Source organism: Pyricularia pennisetigena, chromosome 2 (genome assembly GCF_004337985.1).
Source record: "Pyricularia pennisetigena strain Br36 chromosome 2, whole genome shotgun sequence".
NCBI lineage: Eukaryota > Fungi > Ascomycota > Sordariomycetes > Magnaporthales > Pyriculariaceae > Pyricularia > Pyricularia pennisetigena.
In genome coordinates, this window is record NC_043741.1 from 4170064 (window position 1) to 4193662 (window position 23599).

The 23599-nt window shown below is 51.8% G+C and overlaps 9 protein-coding genes across 9 annotated transcripts; 5 read left to right on the top strand and 4 right to left on the bottom strand.

The window, feature by feature from the left end:
• Positions 1-91: 91 nt before the first annotated feature.
• Positions 92-609, top strand: PpBr36_01160 (uncharacterized protein; the record flags this gene model as incomplete). Its single annotated transcript, XM_029888348.1, has 3 exons — positions 92-190; positions 216-252; positions 482-609. 3 exons carry the CDS (start codon positions 92-94, stop codon positions 607-609), a joined length of 264 nt encoding a protein of 87 aa, XP_029751181.1.
• Positions 610-2317: 1708 nt separating this feature from the next.
• On the top strand, positions 2318-2861 carry PpBr36_01161 (uncharacterized protein; the record flags this gene model as incomplete). Its single annotated transcript, XM_029888349.1, has 3 exons — positions 2318-2432; positions 2494-2668; positions 2692-2861. Exons 1-3 carry the CDS (start codon positions 2367-2369, stop codon positions 2859-2861), a joined length of 411 nt encoding a protein of 136 aa, XP_029751182.1. The 5' UTR covers positions 2318-2366.
• A 2253-nt stretch (positions 2862-5114) lies between these two features.
• On the top strand, positions 5115-6599 carry PpBr36_01162 (uncharacterized protein; the record flags this gene model as incomplete). Its single annotated transcript, XM_029888350.1, has 2 exons — positions 5115-5289; positions 5404-6599. 2 exons carry the CDS (start codon positions 5115-5117, stop codon positions 6597-6599), a joined length of 1371 nt encoding a protein of 456 aa, XP_029751179.1.
• Positions 6600-6989: 390 nt separating this feature from the next.
• On the bottom strand, positions 6990-8443 carry PpBr36_01163 (uncharacterized protein; the record flags this gene model as incomplete). The annotated part of the gene is made up of 3 exons (XM_029888351.1): positions 6990-7156; positions 7249-8096; positions 8187-8443. 3 exons carry the CDS (start codon positions 8441-8443, stop codon positions 6990-6992), a joined length of 1272 nt encoding a protein of 423 aa, XP_029751180.1.
• Positions 8444-9268: 825 nt separating this feature from the next.
• Positions 9269-11905, bottom strand: PpBr36_01164 (uncharacterized protein; the record flags this gene model as incomplete). The annotated part of the gene is made up of 3 exons (XM_029888352.1): positions 9269-9780; positions 9890-11476; positions 11572-11905. 3 exons carry the CDS (start codon positions 11903-11905, stop codon positions 9269-9271), a joined length of 2433 nt encoding a protein of 810 aa, XP_029751185.1.
• A 3054-nt stretch (positions 11906-14959) lies between these two features.
• PpBr36_01165 (uncharacterized protein) lies at positions 14960-18373 on the bottom strand (the record flags this gene model as incomplete). The annotated part of the gene is made up of 1 exon (XM_029888353.1): positions 14960-18373. The coding sequence occupies one exon, from the start codon at positions 18371-18373 to the stop codon at positions 14960-14962; it is 3414 nt and encodes a 1137-aa protein (XP_029751186.1).
• Positions 18374-20396: 2023 nt separating this feature from the next.
• Positions 20397-20873, top strand: PpBr36_01166 (uncharacterized protein; the record flags this gene model as incomplete). Its single annotated transcript, XM_029888354.1, has 3 exons — positions 20397-20399; positions 20480-20597; positions 20680-20873. The coding sequence occupies 3 exons, from the start codon at positions 20397-20399 to the stop codon at positions 20871-20873; spliced, it is 315 nt and encodes a 104-aa protein (XP_029751183.1).
• Positions 20874-21181: 308 nt separating this feature from the next.
• On the bottom strand, positions 21182-21509 carry PpBr36_01167 (uncharacterized protein; the record flags this gene model as incomplete). The annotated part of the gene is made up of 2 exons (XM_029888355.1): positions 21182-21390; positions 21476-21509. The coding sequence occupies 2 exons, from the start codon at positions 21507-21509 to the stop codon at positions 21182-21184; spliced, it is 243 nt and encodes an 80-aa protein (XP_029751184.1).
• Positions 21510-21866: 357 nt separating this feature from the next.
• On the top strand, positions 21867-22521 carry PpBr36_01168 (uncharacterized protein; the record flags this gene model as incomplete). The annotated part of the gene is made up of 4 exons (XM_029888356.1): positions 21867-21903; positions 21980-22070; positions 22222-22414; positions 22489-22521. 4 exons carry the CDS (start codon positions 21867-21869, stop codon positions 22519-22521), a joined length of 354 nt encoding a protein of 117 aa, XP_029751177.1.
• Between the last annotated feature and the right edge of the window lie 1078 nt (positions 22522-23599).

Sequence of the window (23599 nt, forward strand, 5' to 3'; positions counted from 1 at the left end):
AAAGAAAAAGAAAAGAAAAAAGAAAGGGATTCGGCAGCCGGCCTAAACACCAAAGCAGGCGTTGGATTGACCAAGGTTGGATTAGGAATTCATGAGGTTGGCGGGCGCGACGAGGAAGCAAGGGATTGCTGCGGTCGTGGGGAACCAAGCTTGTTGGTTGATTGGGTGGCTCTGGGGATTGTTGTCGGTGGTCGGATGGCGTCTTACTGTTGCAGTGTAAAGACGAGGAAGTAAACCAGCCAAGGGAGGTTCGTAAGGATAAAGAAAAAATATAAAAAATAGCGCCTCCCAAGCCCAATTGCCTCTCAATGGTTCGATCAGAAATAAGGCGGTAAGTCGGTAAGTAAGCGCGAAAACGACACGAGGGGGATGGAAGATTAGGTGATGGATGCTGCACTTGACCAAAGCAAGCAGGGGGGGGAAAGAAAACAAAAAGGCGAAAAAGGGCCTATCGTCTGGTCTGCGGCACCTTGCACAGTAGCGCGGGGAGAGTGGGCTAGAGTGCGAGGGACCACCAACTGGTTCCAGTCAACGGTGAGACGAACCGGACCAGTACCGTACCTGACCACTGTTCAGTCGGTCCGGGTCGCTTGTGTGCTTGGTTGGTGATTTAAGTGTTCTCTCGTTCACTTCACGATGGGTTAAGAGTTGGTGAGAGGAGAAAAAAAAAAAAGAAAAAAAAAAAAAAAGCGACGCAAAAGAAGCGTCAAAAGACAGGCGGGGACAAGAGAAGTGAAAGTAAGAGTGGAGCGAACGGGATCCCAGCATCGAGATCTTAGAGTTGGACGAATGAGAACCACGGCTCCACAACAGTGCGTTCTGAATGGCTGTTGATCATGTAGGGGGTTGCACCATTGACGGCCGAGCGACTCGACCTCTTTTGCAAGGGATAGAGAGGGAGATTGATTTTTTTTTCTTTCTTTTCTCCTCCCCTCTCAGCCCTTTCTTTGGGGTTTACTGTGATCTTCCCCCCTCCCTTCGATTGCTTTCAGTCCCCTGAAGCGGCTCCTCTGTGCCCCTTTTTTTGGTCAGGTATGTCCCGTTTGCTTAAACAATCGTCGTTTGCCCTGAAGATTTTGTTTGTTGGGGGAGTATGGATGGGATGGACAGGGTAATGAGAAAAGGAAAATTCCAGTGGGGGAAGCAGCGTGGATGGATGCGTTCAAGTGACAACGTGTCGGTTTACACAGCGAATAAAAGACAAAGTGGCTTAATACCTAAATAGATACGGATGGTACATAGATAGCCTTACGTTATGGTAAGCAGATAGGTACCTATGGGGAGTAGGCACGTATGTATGTATCTCGGTAGGTATGTAAGGTACCTCGTGCCTTGTTCCTTACTTTAGCAAGGTTAAAAAAAAAAAAAAAAAAAAAAAAAAATTAAAACTACATTGCGGCCGGTTAGACGGGCGGCGGGTCCTTCTTTGATCCAAGGCTGATCGTACAAAAAAAACAGGTCATACCGTGAACCAGATGGGAAAATAAGATAGGCAAAGGCTCAAACCAACATGGACAATCCCTATCTCACAGCTGGCAAGTTAGCTGTGTTTAAGACCGTGGCACCGCCCAATTTGAATCACGACCGTTTGAGCGAAGATCTGCACCAATCCCCAGACACTTGCTGCCGTCGGAACTTGTTGTCGGAACTCGCTGTCGAACTCTAGGAACCGCTGTCTAACGTTTGATATTTCATATTTTGTTGATATGATTTGTTTTCATTCTACTAGTTAGAAAATTATCTTTGTATCAAGTCTCCATCGCATGAATTTTTCCTTGATCATATCGCCCGGTGTTTATTTTTATCTTCTTATTTTAGGATGGGGAGGGAAATATCGGGAAATAGAGAACCATCAATTATTCATGGAAAAGCCCGGGTCAGGGTCTCTCGGTTTGTTTTCTGCCTTTGTGGTTCACGGCTACTTTGTACCGAGCTGCCAAGCTTTTGTGAACGACATTAAATGTGCAGCACAGCAGGTTTTCACAATAGGCCGTTGGACCAAATTCCGTCGCCGAACGTTGTAAGAAACCTTTTTGCCTCTCGGCCTGTAGCACTTGACTCCTAGGTACCTCGTTACTTTGCCATAGTTCTGTGGACTAGACCGAACTAGACCACACTAGACTAGACTAGACCTAGTGAATAAAGAAAAGGGTCCTGTTGTTGTTGGCTCTTTTTTTTTTCCCCCAGGCCCTGATTTTCACACATGTGGCCAGGCTGACTAGCCAAAAGGCGCCAGATCGACAGGTGGCAGGCCAGCACTGCCCCTCGCGACATAGCTTTGCCTTTGCTTTGGTGCTTCAATTCATTCCATTTTTAGGGGTCGTGATCGTCGGCGGGCGTCGCACAAAGGAAGGGCCAAGAAAGCAATGGGGGCCAATCTAGGGTCACTCATTCTCTCCCGCTGCCGAGCCATCAAAGAGGCACCAGACCCGGTTTTTGGTTCACATTCCTTTTTAGGGGAGAGGACCTTTTTTTTTTTTTTTTTTGACTCAGTGCTCCGCACCCCAAGTCTGGTACTTGGCATTGGTTGGCGGATTCCGCAAAGAGATCGACACGACAAAGAACACATCTCTACCCAAGGGTGTTTGTGCCGTAAGAAACGCGCGGCAGAACAAGCAGTCAGCACGGCAGAGCGGCTTGGACCAAGATAGTCCTTCTACAGCAACTAGTTAATATTCACCTAGACTGTAGCCTGCTTTTGTGCTGCGTCTCGACCAGTCGGCGTCACTTGGCTCTCCGGTTCCAACCAAACATACCATGGCAATATGATATATGGAACCCAGATAAGCGTTACATTCGCCTTCACGGGAACCCGCCCATCCCCGCTGCCCTGCAGTTGTGCACCACTCGCCAGCCGATGATTTTGCTGTTGCAGCCACGCGGATGGGCATGGAGAAAAAGGTTGCCCACCCCAAGTTTGCTCTGCTTGGTACGGCGTTGCCTCCCCTGCAACGCCCCCGCCGTACGTCGTGTCCTCCGTCCCCGTTTGTTCGGCCTTGGCGCGGCTGCCCAATCGCGGTTGGCTTGTAGGTTTAAACGATCAACATGGAGCGGTGGGGGCGCTATTTTGTCCTGAATTTCATCCCATACCACCCACAATAATTTGTTGCCAGATCCTCCCTTTTACCCTCCCGAAAAGCCTCCTAGTCTCGCTTGTTCTCGTCAGGCTCACTTTTCAGCATGCGACCACCTGACAGGAACCACTAACTTTTAGGCTAGGAACCTAGCTGTAGACTAGCACACCGCAGCGCAACGGGTCTCAGGACAAATACAAAAAAAAAAAAAAAAATAGAAAGAGGGGAAATAAACATAAATGTAAAACATCCGGCTCCCTCTCAAGACCCAAGTCTTTTTTGTCGCGTTTTGTTTTGGCGCTATCAACCACAAGCAAAACCACAAAGCAAATGGGTTGACGTCATTGGCGTGGAAAAGGGAGCGAAATTTGAATGGCAGGAGGCCTGATTGACTTTTTAGTCGTGACAGAAATCCACACTCGAGCCTTGAATGGGGTCTACCCTGCGTGTAATTATTGGTTGTGAGCAGCGATATGCCACGCAGGCGATTGTACGGTCAACAACCAATAATGGAAAACAGTGCACATTTGTTCGCTCCTTTCTACTTACGGAGCACAAGTCGCAATAAACGGTCAAGCGTTCCGACTGGTTACAAGTCTAATGTACGGAACACAATTGTGTTCCCCATTTTCGTTCAATTTGTGCTACGAAAGCAAATCGCTGTAACTCCCCTACCTTACTTGCTTACTTACCGTACAGTAATCGTGGATACGGTAGGTAGTAGACACGATACACTGTACCAGTGCCACGCGTCTACGGTGCGTTTCAGCTAAAGCCAAAAGAAGAAAGAGGCTACAGATCCATACCCACAAATATGTTCCACCACGGACAACTGACAAGGGATTTGAGCTTCTCGTCACAGTCCAGGACCCATCCACACTTCCGAATAAAACCCCAGCAGCCAGCGAGAGTACTTGGATAGTATGTGAAATATGGGTCCTATCGACTGGGACATGTGTCAAGAAAACAGATGACAGGGGGGGGATTTTGCCGGGTATTTGTCTCCGCACAGCTACGCACCTTGAGGCCTCTATCTGTACTGTAATGTACTGCTTACTGACAGGTAGAACCGTATATCACTTATTATAGGTACAGTTGTAGTCAAGTCATTTTTCGGCTGGCCTAAAAGCTAGTTCCAGCTTCACACACCTGCCAGCTACCCTGAAGCAAGTTGTTCCGTACCTGAAGCACTGTAATTTTAGATTGGGTTGATCGGATTCTCGGCCGTCACCGCCACGAGGGGTGGTTCGCCTGCATACTGTAAATAAGGGACCATCGACCGTGCTCCACGTCTATTTTTTTTTTTTTTTCGCCTTGCCGGCAAGCGAAGTTTTCGGAGAAAATTGGTCCCTAGTTGATCACAAAAAGATGATTAACGTAAAACAAAAATTCGGCAATCCCGAGGTTGATGGGGGGTGTTGGGTCGAGAAATGTGTGGAACCCTGGATGTCGCCAAATGAGAGAGAGAAAAAAAAAAAGAAAGAAAGAAAGAAATCCATTTCTGGTCTAGAATTGCAAAGTATAATGGACGATAACTATAGTACATCGTTCCGAACCTCGGTCGAGTAATCTGCAGTACCTGTTGAAATGATCTGTTGGTCCAGAGTGTCTCCTTAGCCAAGCTAGCTTTCCACCGACGACTGATTTGCCAGATATGGACCAATGCCCCAATGATTGATTGATTCAGTGAAATGGCTTTGCCACCTTCTTGCGGGCGTGTAGCACGTGCGTAGTGGAGACACTAACTATCCTGTACCAAACTCTCCTCGACGACATGAGACTTTCAGGGCGATAAGATAAAAGTTTTCTTTTTCTTTTTCCTTTTGGCAGCGTGCATGACAAAGCACGGCAAAGTGAAAATCGCATGCAGCAAGAAACAAGAAAACGCTATTCAGGGCGTCCTTACGTACCACATTTGACTCCCTGCGCGGTTTCAGTCTTTGAAAATTCGCAGGAATAACAACATCTAAAAATAATAATAATAAACAAAAAAAGGATAACATCAATCACACGCATCACCAACCACCTCGCATACGTATTATGATAATAAGGCAGCTCGGTTCCCGAGCCATGAGCAGTATGGCGACAAAGACGGTGCCCATCCCACGCAGGGGCGTCGACTACAGAGGAAAGGTGGTGCTTGCACCCATGGTGCGCAGCAGCGAGCTGCCGTCGAGGCTCATGGCGCTTCACTATGGCGCTGATCTGGTATGGGGTATGTCATGAATCCCCGCGCATTTTGCAAGACGGAGTGACTCGCCCCTCCCGCTCTGCCCCGCCTTCAACAGGACGTCAAGAAAAGAAAAGGCTGACCGAGGGATTCAAACAGGTCCCGAGACGGTCGACTACTCCATGATCGGCACCACGCGCCGCCTCAACCCAAAGACCAAGGTGCTGCAGTGGACGCGGCTGCAGAACAACGGCCAGAAGCAGGCGCCTCCCGACGCCAAGGAGAACGCCATGTTCACGATGCACCCGGATCTCGAGGGCAAACGCCTCATCTTCCAGCTGGGGTCGGGCGATCCGCAGCGCGCCGTCGCGGCCGCGAGCCTGGTCGCCAATGACGTGGCCGGCATCGACCTGAACGCGGGGTGCCCGAAGCCATTCAGCACGACGGGAGGGATGGGCGCGGCGCTGCTCAAGGACCCGGACCGGCTGGTGGCCATACTCGAGGCGTTGGTGCGCGAGGTCGCCCCCGCGGCCGAGATCGGCATCAGCGTCAAGATCCGCCTGCTGGAGACGGCCGCCGAGACCGAGGCCCTGGTCCGGCGCCTGGTCAAGACGGGCATCACGGCGCTGACGGTGCACTGCCGCACCACGCCCATGAGGCCGCGCGAGCCCGCCATCCGCGGCCAGCTGCGCATGGTCGCCGACGTCTGCCGCGAGGCTGGCGTTGCCTGCCTGATGAATGGCGACGTCAAGGACAGGGACGAGGCCGTCCGCCTCGCCGCTGAGTACGGCACCGACGGCGCCATGATCGCCAGGGCCGCCGAGACGAACCCGAGCTGCTTCCGCGCCGGGGCCGACGGCGGCCTCGCCCCCTGGACCGAGACCGTGCCCATGTTCATGAGGCTCTGCCTCGACATGGAGAACAAGTTCTCAAACACAAAGTACCTGCTCGGCAACATGATACCCGGCAAGGCTCCAGAGTTCCGGTCCGCGCAGCACGGCAAGACATATGTGGCCTTGTGCGAGGCCTTGAATCTCGAAGACCTCGTCGAACAGGCCAGGGCCCTGGACGACAAGCTGGGACTTACGGAAAGACAGGAAAAGTCCAAACCAGCGGCCGCTTTGGAGAAGAAGAAGAAGGAGGGCAGTCGGTGGCATCAGAAGGAAGAGAAGGAGAAGCAGAAACAGAAACAGAACAACCCCGCCGCTCTTGCTTCCGGTGGCAACATGAGCAAGGCCAGGGAGGCGAGCGCAAAGCCGCGCAAGCTGTTGTCTGAAAGGGGCGTGGGGTCGCGGCAAGAAAATTCACCTATCACAAAAGCTCCGGCGCTGGAATCAGCGACGTTGAACACCTAGTGGCGGAGGGGGAAGGGTGAAGCGGTGGTATAGCTTCGATCAAAAGCTTTGTTTCTTTTTCTTCCCTCTTCTTTTTAACCTTATTCTTCTCTCTAATTATCTGATCTATCCCCCGTCTGTAAATATTAGCATGAGCATATGGCCGGCGTTGATTTGGTAGAGCGGTTTATTCAAGTTGATTACCACATACACCAATGGATTTTGAAACAAAACATCATTTAGGATAGTGTTCACCTACATATCAGGACGATTTAGGAGTTTAAATGGCGTCTTGCCCAGGTCCGATGTTCCTGTATATCTAGTCTAACTCTTGTCTTGGTCTCCGCTGTTTCTGTACCTTGAATCCGTATGCCTGAAGAGCACCGAGATTTAGACCCATCTAGGCTAGTTCTATACCCTCTTTCCTTGCGCTATCAGATCCGCAACCTTTGGCGGGAGCACCAGGGCACTTCGATCGTTGCGACGGTGAAAGTCAACCAGCGCAATGGCCGTCTTCTCGGGAAGGTCCTCGTGGATGAAATGGCCGGCTTCTGGAAACACCTGTAAGGCGTATTTGCCTGCGTCCAAGGTCAGTCAGTCTCTGTTTGTTGTGTTATTCTGTTGTGCTGCTGGGATTCTCCACCAGCAGCTAGCTTGGACAAAGTCTCACCTTGCATCTGCCCTATCGTCAACTCCGTGTCCAGACGGTCCGTCCCGGCCAGCAGCAGCATCTTGCCTCCGCGACCAGTGAGGAACTTCTTGCTCAGGCCGACGAACCAGCCCTCCCAGAAGGGCTGCGTGGCCGCCAGGTCCGTCCGCCACCTCCAAGGCCTGGCGTTGCCGCCTTCCCCGTCGGCCTCCTCCTGGGCGCAGTATGTCAGGAGGGCCGGCACGCTGGTGCGGGCCGAGATGGAGTTGCGAATCGTCCGTGAACGCACGTGCCAGTCGATGGCGGCTGGGACAGAAGCGAAGCCGGTAGGGCGGGTGGAGAGGTATGTCTGCATGCTCTGCAACGCATCCATGGCCGATCCCTCCACCACGTCGAGGACCGCATAGCCGAGGAGGACCGAGTCATCCAGCCGCCGGAGACCCGCGAGGTGCGTGACGACCGCGCCGCCGAGCGAGTGGCCTACTAGCACCATGGGCGGGAGGACCTGCCAGCCCATCTTGTCCTTGGTCGCATGTATGACGCCCAACAGATCGGCGGCCAGCGTCTCAAGGGTCAGATCCAGGTCGGGTGAAGACGTGGTCGTTGATCCATGGCCACGTGCATCGAGAGATAGGATGCCTGCCGATGGGTTGAGCTTCCTTATCTCAGCACCAACGACGGCGAAGCTGAGACCAGAGGAGCCGGCGCCGTGGTGTGTGACGAAGAGGGGCCCTTTCCCGACGGGCGAGGTGAGGTAGGCGTGAAAGGTGTTGGTCGCCTCGGAGCCCTCTGCCCCGACGTCAAGAAAAAGCTCTCGCTCAAAGTACGTCGTCCATGGAACGGGTTCCAATGTGCGACCTCTAGACACCCTACGACCACGTCGGAATGACTCTAATGATCAGCAGGATGGTTCACAGCAGCTTTGAGCCAGGGGGGATGCAGTAATGGATGATTCGAACCCTTGTGGCCTGGCAAAGAGATTTTGCTGTACAGACGGCACGATGGTCCCTGTCGACGAGGCAGAGGACGCAGAGGATGAATCGTCCTCGGGAAAGTCTAGCAACTCTGGTACATTGCCAGTCTCTTCGAGATGATCTTTGGGCTGCTGCTGTATATGATAGGTAGGGGCATTTTGTTCATTGGCCTCGTCGAAGTGCGGTGTTGATGCCATTGGATCAACACGCGCCTTTGCCCATTTTTTCTGTAGCTCACTCATCGCAGCCCAGGGAGAAAAAAAATGGGGGGGAAGAAAAAAAGGGAACGCAGCAAGATTGACTTCGCGACAGTCGATGGCTCCTGACAAGGCAGACTGACGTTGAGAGATTTACAGATGGACGGCGGCGTACTCTGCCTATTTTGGTGTCTTTGGTGCTGGGATATGCAATCTGCCTGCGTCCACTATTACACAGCAACCCTTCCTTGGTGCCTAGGCAATAGGCCTCAGCGCAGTGAGAAGACTTGATAGACAGAGTCGCAGGCTCTAAACGTTCAGCACGCCGTTAAGATTAACAGTCGTTTGGGGAGCGAGAATCTTATTGATGCAAGGAAGGAACGAAGAAGGATCGATTTTTATGTTGATTGTTCAAGTGGGATATGGCGAGTCGCGACCCCGCATACCTTGTTCAGTTCATACTGTATGTGGTAAGTAACATCGCAAATTTCCACCATCAACAACTAACTGCCTAGCACAGAAACAGATGTCTCCTGACGTCCGTCCACGAATCAGGGTAAACAAAGATCTGAGCCCAGACTTCACATTGATAGCGCCTCGGGCGAACCAGGAAGCAGTGTCATTTTTTTGTTTTATAGTAAAAAGAAATTGCTTAGGTATATATGTAGTTCAAGTAAATAGGTTCTCTCGTCGTGAGGGGTATGTTTGTACGTAATGAACGAATGGCTAAAAATACACACACCATATTCAACAATGAATGCTCGCTGTTGGAAAGATGGCATCATACAAAATACCAAGAGACAAAGAAAAAAAAAAAGAAAGCCTCAACATGGTTTCGGTCCAATCCCATGCACCAGTCCCGGCGCACACCTAGTAGCCACCGCGTGGTCCATAGCCATAGCCGTTGTTGTTATAGTCAGGACCCTGGTTGTAGCCGCCTCCATAGCCGCCACCGCCGTAGCCCGGCGGCACGTAGTTGCTCGGGTTGTAGTTGTTCGTCGGCCGAGGGGCGCCGTAGCCACCACCAAGAGCGGGCAATGTCGGCTGCCTGCTGTCTGCTGTCGCTATCGGTGCGGCTCCCGCCAGGAGATTATCCTTGTCGTCATACTGGGACTGCGGCGTGAGAGGCCTAAACGTGTCGGACCTGAATGTGTCTCCGGCGCCCGCAGGTTGCCTCTCACTGGGGTACGGGCTTCGAGGCCCAGGGCTGAGGTGCCTATCTGGCACGGCGCGTGGCGGTGAAAGTGCCGACTTTTCGTCCAAGGCCGTGTTGGCAACGGCAAATGTGGCAGATGAATCCTTGCCTTCTGTCTTGGGTCGATCCAGGAGAAGGGAGTTGCGTGCGTCAAGGGGCGTGAGTGTGTCGGCATCGCGCATTTTCTCTGCAAGCTCAAGTTAGCAAACTCAGATCAAATCTTTGTAAAAAAAAATAAAAATAAAAATAAAAAAAAAGTGCGTTACAAGGGAGTGTATTTTCATGACTTTACTTACCGAGCTCCTTTCTCCGCTTACGATGCGGGTTAGCCTTGCAGCAGGCAATGATGGCATTCCAAGCAATGAGAATTGCCAAAACACCGGTCAAAGTAGATTGGAGGACAATGAGGACGACGCCAGCCACCGTCTGAGTCGTCTGCTTTACACCAAACTCCTGGACAAAGACCAGGATAACCACGACCGAGAGGACGCGGACGACGGCGATGATGACGTTGATGACGTTGCCAGATTTTCGCTCGTATGGTCGGTTCCAGATGAGCAGGACAAGCATGAGAGCCTCGATACAGAGCAGGGAGATGGTCTGGACCCTTCCATGTCCATCACCCGCAGCGATGCAGACACCCTTTGCGAAAAGGTAGACGATTGTCGGAACAAACAGCCACCAGTAGTCCTTCTTGTACGACTCATAGAACATGCTGTACTTGACCCAAATGCTCTTCTGGTCGTAAAGTCCGCTTGCGCTACCCTCTGCCTGCTTGAGCTGGCGAGCAGTGTACCAGATCTTGAAAGAGAAGAAAAGCAGGACGCCAGTGAATAGTGTCAGTGTCACTCCAGCAAGCGTCTTGGCGGCCCAGGAATCTCCATGTGTGAACTGAAATATGCAGTACAGTACCCAGACGCCGTAGAGCAGCAGGATGAGCGAAGTGATGGCGCGCGCAATCGAACCCCAGTAGTGCTCGCGAAACCCAATCAGGGACTTGGGGAAGTTTCCAAAGAGGGCCCAGAACTCAAGTATTAGCTTGAACAGCAGAATGCCGACGGCGATGGCAACAATGGCAATGGCTACGATCAGAAGAACCGTCATGAAAGTGTTCGCAGAAGGAATAGACAGCTGGTTGACGTAGGCCTGGATTCCAGTGACGGTCGTGCGCAGGTTTTCGGGCATGCCAGAGTTTTCTCCGCCCGATGCTGGGGCGGTGGTGTTAATGCTCGTCTCAATCTGCCTGGCCGCGAGCATAACCAGGTCATCAAACGCTCGCTTTACCTTGACTACGTTGCTCTGCGGGGCCTGGATTGAGCCGTCATCGAAGACCAGAGTGGTGTTGCGCAGAGCTGCGACGCTGTCGGCGGTAAGGTTGCCGCCGGTCCTGCCGCGAAAGTCGTCGATGGCAACCTGGAGTTGGGTCCAGGGGACGAGACCGGTCGAGAAGGCAAAGTTTTTGGAAAAGCTCCTATACACCTGTGGGTAGGCAACCGAGAGCATGCCATCCATGGCCAGACCTTGGAACCACCCAAACACCTCGGTGAAGCTGGGACTGACAGTCCCGAACCCGGCCGCACTTCCGCCGGCTGCGGCACCACCTCCACCTGCAACTGCGGCACCCATAGCCGAGACTCCAGTCATGACAAGAGCCGCACCGGCGACGCTGGCGGCGACATACGAAACCGCCGGAACATTGGCCGTCTTGCCGTTTGACACTTGGGACCTGATGCACGCCACATTCCGTTCCGAGTCCAGGGCCTTGAGTTCGAGAGTGGCGAGGGCGGCGATGTCGGGGATCTGGAAAGCAATCGCGGGAACGGCATCGGCAAACTGAGCTGGAATAACTTGCTGGCCTCGTGCCGAGAAGGTGCCGGCAGGGACTAGAAGAAGAGCAACATAATATTTCAGTCAGCAGTCGTCCCAACATACCTAACAATACAAACACATAATACGCCAGCCCTCTGGAGCAACATACCTGGACACAGCTGGGATACGAAAGTGATGGCAGAGCAAGGGTTGAACTTGTTGGAGAAGACGCTCTGGCCGTATGCCGTCACTTCGAGAGAGGCCGTTACGTTCTGTACTCTGCTGCTTGTCCCGCTTATGTCGAAGACGACAGTCTTGTTCGAGGCGTTGTAAGTGATTTCCATCTTCTTGACCTCCACACTAGGGGTGGTCCCGCAGTTGCTGAAGCCGCTAGTTTTGAGAATGTCCTCGGCCGCAACGCCTTGCAGTGCCAATGCCATAATACCAAAGGCACCGGCGGCGAGCCGATACCATGGCTCTTTTCCTCCACCGTATCGCGCCATATCGATATCAAGGTTTCGTAACTGCCGGGTCGAATGGCTGAACTGCCAGATATGCGTTAAGAGGTCTATTCGATTTTTGTTGTTGTTTTTGTTTGCGTTCTCCAAAGAAGGGATATGGTTTATCTGAAATGTTATGCGTTGCTGGTCATGAGATCGATCCGGTCGAGTTCCAAATGTAAAACAAATAAAAACAAGTGCTTCAAATATATGGTTGACTCGGTACTAATCGGCCACGGGCAGAAAAAAAAACAATAACCAAACAATGAAGAGAAACAAAGGGCCAAAATGGCAAAAAAGATCAATGAACAATCAACTGTTTAGAATAGAATAATACGGGCCGAGGATCAACCTGGAAAGAATGAAAAAAAAAAAGGGCAGATAAACTGCCCTTTGACCAAAGATTGCGTCGCCTCTTGGAATGGGTTTCTCAACCACCACCCGAGAAAATAGTCAATGTCAAGATGTCTTGTTAACACCCTCACTGTCGGGACGGTGGTGAGAAGGAGAAAAGAGAGGGACGAGCAAGATGGATGACAAGGGTGCGAAGAGGTCGTAGGATAAAAAGAAGACAGGGAGTGATTGTGAGCGACGCGCCAAGAATGCAACCAGCAAGCGAGTACCGGAAAACGGACTGGCTTGTCTAGGGTTGCAGCCACCAACACAAAGATGTCAGCAGCAGATAGATGAAACGAATGAATATGTGCTAGGTCTAGATCTATTAACGACTGGAGGAGAAGGCCAAGGAAAGGGTTGTCCAGTAAGGACTCAAAGGCGTGAGCGGCAAGGTAGAGGAAGAGAAGAAAGAGAGAGGACGATGAGGGAGACACTGAGACAGGGGGGAGTGAAGAGAGAGCTAGAGACTAGCTCTGATCGACGGTCGAAGAAGGGGTACCCAATGATGGCCCACGCCGTAAGTATAATGAACAGTTAATTACCACTTCACGTATTGTACCAGATTAGTGAGTGCCTCGCATTCCACCAGACCGACTTACCACAATGCGAACCCAGTCTTGTTGGGATATACCCAGACCAAGGCCACAAGATTCGGATCAGGAATGCCCGATACCCTCGCCAGAAAGTCAAGTCGGTGGATTGCGGTGACATTGCGGTCGCATGGAGGCAGACAGAGATACACACACCCACCATTCAAGGTCGGGCATCTTTTTGTCCTTTGACGTTGGGTCGACTGGGGGCGGGCGGCTCAAACAAAGCTTGCGTGTGGAGCGGCGCTGACGACAATTGGACGCCGTCTTCTCACTGGCGTCAGGGGTACGCGCCGGACCCCACCAGTCACGAACCCGCCAACCCCGATGAACAGGCACAGGCGGACCCCACCCGAGCATAAAAGTAGGTAAAATGGCCCTTGACAGGCAGGGATTATCAGCGTCCGAAACACTTCTGAGGGGGTTGCTGAGACTTGACCGGCGCTCTTATCATGTCTCTGATTGGAAGGAGGCTCTGCGACGCTCCATCTCAGGAGCACATTTCAATTGTTCTGGAAGCTGAGTGAACGGATTGTGAATAAAAAGCCCCGTCTGGACCCAGATTTCTGAAGAAGCGATATGCAAGATCGATCCAATTTCAAGTCGTCCCATTCCAAGTATTCAAATTTCCATGGAACAGAAGCGAGAGAGGGAAAAAAAAAAAAAAAAAAAAAAAAAAAAAAAGTGTACAGTACAGTACAGCAATAGAGCATCTCCTTTGGAGGGACATATGTCTTTGCGCAATCGTGGCAGTCGATTGTTTCGCTAGCACACGCCCACAACTTGGCAGCCTTGATCTGCAGTCCGTCTGCTCCGTACACATGGTTGGCCAATGTTTATCCAGCCACAAAAAGCATAAACTACTACGTGGTACGTATTGTACAGTAATTTAATACGTACGTAGTACAGTATTAGTGGCCCGCTCGATATTTGCAGGGGTCCAGCTCTTGAGATTATTGACTGTATTTGTTCGTCTTGATTCTTTTAGCACCACGCTAGATGGATGAATTCTGAAAGGATTTCGCGTGTCGGCTGATATCACAGTAGAACAACTTGTACAAGTAACTTTACTAACTAATGTAGTGCACCTGAGGCTTGCTTGATGGACTTAGCCCTCTGATTACATGGTCGAACAAACATGGGCTGGTTTGTCTTTTTGACGTCCACGGTTAGGATGACATCAAATGTCTCCAAGCACCAACCCTCCAGCCATGTTTGCCTACAACAACCGGGCTTGCATCCAGGATATGCAAGGCAGAAATCACCGTCGCATCGCGACGAGCCTCGCATCATCCCTTGGATCTGCTACGTGCCTTGAGCCCAACGTCTATGCCGTTTAGGTCTTCCATCCAATCTTCTCTTTTACGGGGTATAGATGGGCCTCCTACCCCTTTTCTTCTTCTGGTAAACGATCGGAGGATGCGGGATTCGCATGAACATGACATGACGAGCTTCCGGGTTACCAAAGTCATCACAGGCACGGGCCATCGCTGTAAAGCCTCCATGCTCCCTCCTCATTTGCGAATGACTCGGAAGTAGATCCGCAACTGCCCCAGCAAAGAAAAAACTCTATCAACAAGCTAAATGCTTGACACGTCAACTTATGAGACAACGCCAAAAACCGTTGACTTTCTATAGCTATATTCTGTTTGTTTATGAGTTCACAGTTACGTCACGAAAACCAAACGATGAATCGCCGCTTCCAAAATAATAACCAACATAATAACAAAAGAAAAAAAATCCTGGCTTCTTGTCCCATACGCCCGCCTCCCATGATGGATGGATGCATTACTTTCCTCCACTCGCCGATCCATTAACAACGCAGTGAACTAGATCGCATCAACACAACACAAACGCCTTAACTTCGATACTCATAGCCGTATACCCTGGAGACGAACGCCATACTAAAAGAGAAGAAAAAAAAAATTCCCACCCCCAAGAATAGGACCAAATTTCAAAAGAAATGGGTATCTGAGCTATTAAGATCGCGGCAAAACATGTGAAAAGAGGCACGGAAGAGGACAGGCACCAAAGTGTTCTGTCGTTACCAAAGCCTGCTGTAATTTTATTTTTACTGGTAAAAACTGCCTCCGCCCGCTTGCTGACGGTCTGCACTTTGAGGGTATGGAGAGGTCCGTCCTTGAAATTGGCCGCCCATGCCAGCTCCGGCGCTCATCAAGCCACAATCAAAGTTCAAGGCCGTGGTGCTGTCGTGAAGCGGCGCGGAGCTGATTGCCATCTGGGGAAAAGGCTCTAGGCCGTTCGTAGTAACGGAGAGACCAAACGGCCGCTGAGGTGTAGTCAACCCGCCAAAAGAGTTGGCCGAAACTGGCAGGTCAAGAAAGCCTGTCTGATGGGGCGTCTGGTACGCAGAGCTTGGGCTGACGTTCGGCATGCCCAACACACCTGTCGTATCTAGGGATTGTAGGCTGCTTAAACCGTGATTGAAGCTTGGGGCTGGAGTGTGGTGGAATTGGGGACTGACAAAGGGCCCCCCGGTATCAGGAGACGTTACACTATAAGGGAACTGAGGTTGCTGAACTGAATAAGTGATTGGACTGTGCCTTTGGTGCCCTGGCATTTGCAGGTGGGTAGGCTGTTGAGGCAAACCTCTTTGGGCGTGCAGATGAGTCTGTGGTTGATCGTGCGCAGGAGAGATGGCAGCAAAAGGCCGTTGTGGTGGTTCCTGGACCGGACTAACGATTGTATCGGCATCCAAATGTTTACGAGCAACAAGCCTCAGAATAGGGAGGCTTATCTGCTCCATGTGTTTGGCGAGATGCACAGTAAGCTTCTTCCATGTCGGAAAAGTCTTTCCACAGAACCGGCATGGCTCATCTTGTGGCCGTGCTCGGGTTTCCGCATGACAACTTTCAACTTTTTGCCATGTGCGATCCAATCCCCCCGCACGCTTGATGGCAGCCTTGGTCTTGACCTTCGGCTCCTGGAACTTGTGCTCGCGAACGAGGTGTTGTAAAAAGTTATCACGGCGATAGCATGTGTGTCGACAATCGGCAACGTCACAGGTCCACCATTCCAGGTGTCGGTGGCCCTCATTCTCGTGTCGGACCCAATCCGCCTTCCGCTTGAAGATCTTGGGCTCCCTGCACCTATCCCAAGTACAAGTAAATGGCTGGACATCCTCGTGCACATGCTTCGTCCAGTCCGAAGGCTTCTGGAACTTCTTGCACTGAAAGCATAATTGGCATTCAAATTCGGCGGGCAGCGTCTGGGTTGGTGGCATCGGTATATCGCGAGGGAAGCTGTCCTGCCCAATGGCGCCTTCCAGTGGTGTCGATAAGTCTTCATCGGAGCCGTGGATCCTGGCAGACCAAGGGTCATGTGCTCCTTTGTTCTCAAGTGGGACAGCAGAACCACCCAGGGCGATACAAAGCTTACCACACGGGCAGTTTCTGTCCTGTACGCTACCCATATGCTTGACTTTATGAGTCAAAAGACTCTTGTACCGCGCAATCTGCTGATATGCTATGCGTTCCACCAGATAGTTGTTTTGCTCAGCGAGCATGGGATTTAACTTGAGTATGTGTTCCGAAAATCCAGCAAGGTTTGGGGCAACATCATCTATCAACTTTGTGCCATCCGAACTCATCTCACCATCATCCTGATCATCTTCATCTTCGTCGTCGTCTTCGTGATCCGTGACGCCCACTGTGTTGGCTAGATTGGCCACCGGGGGACCTCCTGCCTTCATCCACATGCCTGCAATGTTGGAGACCGAGCTGCTGCCTTTTGGCCTGGCAGGGAGGTCGGACTTGGCACGGCGACGGAATGTATTAACTTTGAGTCCAAACGGACTCTTCGGAGAGACAACTGGTGTGGTTGAGCTGATGGATCCACTCCGAGCATGAGCGGTCCCTATGGCGGCAAAGTTGTTTCCCATTTCCACGAGAGCAGTGTTAATGCTCGGCACAGGCCTCTTACCCCAGCTAGGAGAGCGAGATGGGGGCGCGAGCCTGTCACCGCTCTCCCGCCTCTCGATTGCCGGGCTTACCGCATCATCATCACCCTGACCGGTGAAAGAACGCTTGAGGTTAGCCAACCCCGAGGCGCTTGGTCGTCTGCGCACCACTTTAAATAGCTCATCCAGGAAGTTGTTAGGCTTTTTGGGTTCGGCGTGGCTGATTGAGAGCTTCTTAACCCAGCTGCCACTAACAATACCCTCCATGTCTACAATACTCGGTAGGCTCCGACGCCGGGTGCCCCAGGTTGCTGCTCTCGAAACAATGGAGTCATTGTCTCGGCACGCGGCCTCAAACTTGGCCACAGCCTCTGTTGCAGTTTTCGGTTGGGTGGGAGTGGTTGCTCCCGCCACTATCGGCAGAACAGTCGGTGAGTCGCCCCAAACCCGACTACTGAGCAAAATCTGCACGTCGTCCTGTGTCATCGGCCCCGACGCATCTTCGCGGAAATAGGTCTGACCTGCCTTGGTCGCATTCCTAGTGTCACTTCCAAGACCGATTTCACGATCGGGAACGCCCACACCGTAAAGCGACTCGGGCCTTCCCTCGCCATCCGACCCGGATGATGTTTCTGCAGTAGCCGATAGCCAGTTGTCGACGACGCTGTTTTTATCTTGGACCTCGCGAGCCGCTGCCAGATCATTCGGGCTGGGGGTCTGAGCTGCAGAACGACTACAGGGGTTCAGTCCGCCCTGACCTGTGGCAGTGTCTGGCATCCATTTGCCTCCCCCATCGCGGGAGACCTCGAAATGCGTTGCTAAGGGTAAATTGACAGCACCTAACCCTGAGTTCGCATCCAGCGGAGCGGCGAAGCCCATGAGCTTTGCATCCATAGTACCTTCGTCGGCATTGTCGTCCCTTCCCCACATGGATACGGTTACCCGTGGGCTTTGCGCCGACATGTGAGACATGGTTGGCGCTATTCCGTCGTCGCTGGAAGGAATGCTGTCGCTGGTGTCCGGTGTGAATTGCGACTGGGGGAGCATTACAGCCGATTTTGGCAACAGGACATCCCCCGACAACCTCCTTTGAACAGGAGGCGACACGGTATGTAACGAAGGATCCGGGCTCAAGGGATAGGTTTGGCTGGTTGACGAGAGAGATGACACGAGGGGAGGGTTGAATGTGTTCTCTGTAAGGGACTGATCAAAAGCAAAGTCGTAAAGAGACGAGTGGAGACTCCCTCCGAGGAAGGACGGTACCCCGCCGTGGGCGTCGCCAAAGTTAACGCCCAAGAAATCGTCGCCGACGTCACTGTGACTAAAGTCGCTTGCCTGGTACTGAATACTGTCGGGCGTAGACCCAGTCGATGTGTTCGTGCCCTGAAATGTAGGAGGCGTTGAGCGGATGCCGCAGTGGGCAGAGGGGGAGAGATGGTTTAAGGTTGCGGCCGGCGATGAGGTCCCGGGGCGGGCTCCCTGGGTGGTAACGGGTCGTTGGTCAGGCATACCCAGTCGACCACCGTTGAGGTGCTGAGACGGGATAACAGTAAAGGTGGACGTCATCTCCAAAGAAGTAATGCGTGCGGCGCAAGATCAGAGCAGGTGGCGCGCCGACGGTGTTTAATATGGACGAATGAAGGTGGATCGAGAGCGGCCAACCGGATTGAACCTGTCGTCAAAAGGTCCGTTGCCTTCCTTCCTAGGCCGAGCACATGTTCCCGTCGCTGGGCTCAACCTTTGGGGAAATGGAATGAAAGAGGTGCGGAGTGGCTCGCAGTTGTCGCGCAGAAGCTCGGTGGCTGCTGAATGCGCTTGCTGGTCGTTTAGTCTGTCGCAGGGCTGTGTCGCTAGCCACAAAATCAGTCCGATGTTTACTTTTTTTTTCCCTCTCTTTCTTACTCGATGAGACAGCTGGGATTAGCAGCGGGAATGATCGCGGTGGGAATGCAGAATGATTAGTGGAATTGTTCGATCACAATGCAAAGCTTGATGAAACAGCGGTAATAGGTTTGGGATGGAAGAAGATCAGATTGAAGATGGGCGCAAAAGGATATCGAGGGTGGCATTGCATGCGCCCGCAGCTAAGCTAAGGATGACAGGGTCTCTGTCACGATTATTTGTTGTACCCATAACGGCGCAGGCATTGCATTTGGCCCAAGTCACTGGGCTGGCTACCTTTCTTTTACCCAAGTCGATGGCTGCAGGGCTGGGCGGTATTGTTTGGGGGCCTCAAACCGAGGAGGTGCACAGCGCTTATCGGCAGTGGGCCGGACTGGGGTTGACGTGAAAGTCAGGTACAAGGGAGTGGGGTGGCGCGTACTGGCTGCGGCAGAGTCCCCAGCTTCCAAGCACAAGCTGCAATACTATATAGTAAGTCTCTGTTAGGTGAGTAGCCGGCACCCATTGTGCGTTTGGCTTACACTGTACTGATTGCTCGATTAATTGGGGGAGGGGGGAGGTCTTGATTCTCTAGAGTTGACATATCTAGTCTAGTCAGACTTCCCCCGCACCAAACGATTGTATCCGTAGTTGCTGAGTTGCGGTCCTGTTCAAAAGAACCTTGCGAAGTGTAATAGTTAGTAATTGAATTAAGTGTCTTTCGTGTTCTATATTTGTCCTAGGTCCACTTCAATTGCTTCGTTGGCTCGTGCCAGAGCCAGACATAGTCGGGCAAGTCGGGATTCATGGACGTACTTTCAACCACGTACAAGGGCGGGCGAGGCAGAGCTATCTGATCTCAATCTTTGTCAAGAGTTGAGACCAATAGAGAAACCAGGGAGCGAAGGAGAGAAGATACGGTGGTCTTCCACACGAGGTGACGGGGCTTTTGGACCCCAATTCCTTCTACTAGGTATGTGCTCCCAAGACCGCGGCGTAGTTGCAGGGCTGTGGCGGTTGGGTGGGTTACAGCCCCTCCAGCGACAGAACCAATACGTTCCCACCTGAGCGACCTTGACTGCCACCTCTCAGGTGAGAAGTAGGCGTTTTTTACGGCTGACCACTGGGCTTTTCTAAGCGGCTTTGCTCTGTGGCTGAGCTCTGGGTGCATAGCCCAACACCCCCCACTCCAATTCGTCGGTTAATCGTCAATTGCTGTATTTCCGTACTTGCATTGCCGAAGCAAAGTCAAAACGAACGCAGATACAGGACATAGTTCCGCAGTGTTGATGAAGCTCTATTTCTGATATGTGGTAAAGTCGCGAGCTTCAATTTAGCTCCATTGTCGCCTGATCAAAGTTTAGTGTCGGCAAAGCGGGGGTGCGACCGGCTGCTTGCGTAGGCTTTGGCCGATAATTACTATGTAAAATTTAAATGACGTGCTGGACAGGCAATCAATAGCACAAGCGACGGCTCCCCTGCACCTTGCATTGCCTTATCTAAGCAATTAGCCAAGTGCCTTTTGGTACGTACCTTAGCTTGTGTGGAGCTTCCACCTCCAGGATGAAGCAGCGACAATGGCATGAATTTGTCAGGGCCCCGGACGATCAGTGTGGTCTGACCAAGTCTACTCCGAGTTACTATGCGGAGTCTCGGCAAACACTGACATAGTTTCGCTTCAACGGACAAAGCACAACAAAAACTAGTAATGGTACGGGAGATAAGCTCGCTTTTGTCATTCATGCAAATCCGCGAAACATTCATTCGCACGTCTAACATCCGTGTTCGCAGGGTCTCGAGCTCACAGCATATGGCCTCTCTGGCCTCACTGCAGCTGGCGGCATCGCCGGCTACGCGCGCACAGGATCACTCCCGTCTGTAATCGCCGGATGCTCGGTCGGGTTCCTATGTGAGTCTAGAGACGTCATGTTGTGCTACTGACTCTATATCATGGCGGCTCGCAAGCTAATCAGCCTCATGACTCGGTTCAGACGCCCTCGGTGGTTACAGGATTCAGAACAACCAGCCCTACGGCGTCGAGCTGTGCCTTCTTGCCTCAGTCATTCTCGGAGGCGCTTCCATCCCCCGGGCCATTCGCCTGCAGAAGCCTGTGCCCATTGCTCTCAGTTTGCTCTCGACGTTTGGTGCGCTCACTTTCGGGAATGCCGCTCGTCGGGGTGCATAGATGACGATCGAATACCGACTCACGATGGCAAGGGAAAGGCTTTGTTGGGTGAGGAAGATCTAGCGGGTAGAGGGGACGCGAAAGATTTTGTTCTTCATAACCTGGGTCGATTTCGTGGGTTCATTGTGAAGATCAGGGACAGTCTCGCATCAGCGTATAATACACATGTAAAATTACAGAATGACCTCCCCTTATTTGAACTGTTTTCGTCCATCTTGGTAGTCTCCATTCAGGACCGTTGGTTTTGTTGTTGCTCGTAACGTTTCGACCAGCTCGTTGAGATTTTTTTTTTTATCGTCCGTAAACCGTCAAGAATTTTCGTCAATCTCCTTCCACTTCGCCCTGACCTGCTTCATCTTGTCGTTGTTGTTGCTGCGGTTCTCGAGTTGATGTTTCGCTCTCTCCGCCTTAAGGCATTCGGTGAGGGATCTTTTTAGATCGTTACACATGCCCATAGATTTCCACAGGAAGCCCCGAGCATGGCATTCCTCAAAGGCATGTACGATCTCCTCGCACCCTGGAAAAGCATCACCGTCAGTACCAAAGCAGAACCTGGCGTCAGTCGACAGGGTTGGCGCGGGTTCAACTGGGTTTAGTCGTACCGGCATTGTCCACTCGGTGTAGATGCGGATGCATCTTTCAGTCGTTTATCGGTAACCCGAACCCAAAATTTATACGTTTCGACGGCGCAAAGTTGGCCGTTTGCTGTTGGAGGTCCATGAGTTTCCTCAGGGTTGATGTTTAAGGACTGGACCGCGCTGGATTTGATAGGACCCACACCCAATCGACCGCGACGGGAGAGTGGATCCCATAGCTGAAGGTTGAGGAAGAGACGCGGGGCAAAATATCACTGTGACAAGTTCGGTCTCTTTTGTTCAGCCACTTGAACATCATACCTTGAACAAGACTGTTCATTTCGCCGTGAAGCTAAAGAAAGACCTACATCTGAGGAACCTGGACCAACCAAGGAATACGCTCGATTTCGATCTGACAATGGCTTCACAGCAGGTGTCCGTGAAGAAGCAGCAAGGTTAGTTTGTCAGGATTGCCGATTTTGTCCTCACGTGAGACACCAAAAACCAACTAACGCTTGACCCCGTCTATAGAGCTTCAGGCCCAATACAGCACCTACAAGGACACTCTTCAACAGGTAGCGCGTAAAATTGGAGATGTAGAACAGGAAGCAGAGGAGCACAAGTCAGTTTTTGTCATCTCATAATTCTGCGACGCGCCTTAGGAGGCGTTTGTATGGCGAGCAGGACAAGCCGTACCTCAAGACTTCTGCCGGCCTATACGCACTCCCTGTTCATGGCTCGCGGAGGTAGCTGACCCCGAGAATTGCCGACAGACTTGTTTTAGAGACATTAGAACCTCTTCCTGGTGACCGCAAGTGCTTCCGTCTGATCAACGGTGTACTTGTGGAAAGGACTGTCAAGGATGTTGTCCCAGCGCTCAAGACCAATGCTGAAGGCTTACGAAAGGTTCTCGAGGACCTGGTAAAACAGTACAAAGGCAAGGAGGAGGAGTTCGAGAAGTGGAAGGTGAGATTTTGGCTTTGCCATGGGCTACATACATTCTCGCCCAGGACTATGACTTACCTGCCCATCGTCTACAGAAAAAGAACAATGTTCAGGTCGTGCAGTCCTAGCTTAACCCCATCTAATCATAGACTGGACGACCCATGTATCGGACTCAACGCACTGAAAGTAACTGGCTTGCCGGCGTGTTTGGTAAATGCTGGCACATCCCAGGTCACTGGAATCGCAGTAGATGCGGCCACCCTTTGACAACCAGGATTTATCTAAGCGTCACTAACGACAGTTGTGACGCGCTGCGGAACTCGATGCATTCACCACTTATCCATGGTCGCTGCGTCACCTTGCGCCAATGACATTGGACTTGCAGTGGCAGAGTTGTGTCTGTGGCAGGCGGCATGAGAGCCTCGCTGCCCAACCGCCGCTGGGCGTTTGACCTCTGGCCGTTGGGCTCCAATAGGAGACCGCAGGTTCAAGGGTGTCACTCGCATATGGAGCAGTTGATACAAAGTCTATTTTGCCCACCCAGAGGTTCTGGTCTCAATAACGTCAATCGGATGTTTGCTATATAGGGAATCCAAAGACACTGTGATCAGTGACCAATTTTACAAAGATTATAATTGCAAAGGTTATGATATCATCAAAATGCCACCCTAAGAATGCCACGCTATGACAAGCCATTGTTTCTTAAACGTAGACTCGGGAATGCTTTTTATTGTTTTGATATTATCTCTTTTTCTCCCGATCTGCTTCCCTCTTCCGGTTGAGTTGTATCAGATTTGGGAGTGAGGCGGAATATCTGGTACATTATTTGAAGGTTGGAAGATGGTGTGATGCCAACTCATCTCCGGAGGAATTATGCATGCAAGGTCTGATGGTGGCTCAGTCGCAGCTCGCCTCGCTCTGCTCCGTCTAGGTCTAAGTTAGGTACCTTACCTGGATTGACACATGTCCCATGCTATTTTTTCGCTGGCTATGTCATTCATAATGAGAGCCTTGACCCCCTCGCCATGTAGCTGGCCCGTCGTGGTTTTCTATTGTTGGGACAGTTTTCGCATATTGTACCTAAGCTACTTACGGAGCAGCTGCATTAGCCCACATCGTCAGCTTACCAGCTTGGGCTCGGCCCCGGCAACAAAGTGAAATTATAAAAGGCCTGAGATAGCTACCCAATCAGAAAAGGTAGGGCAG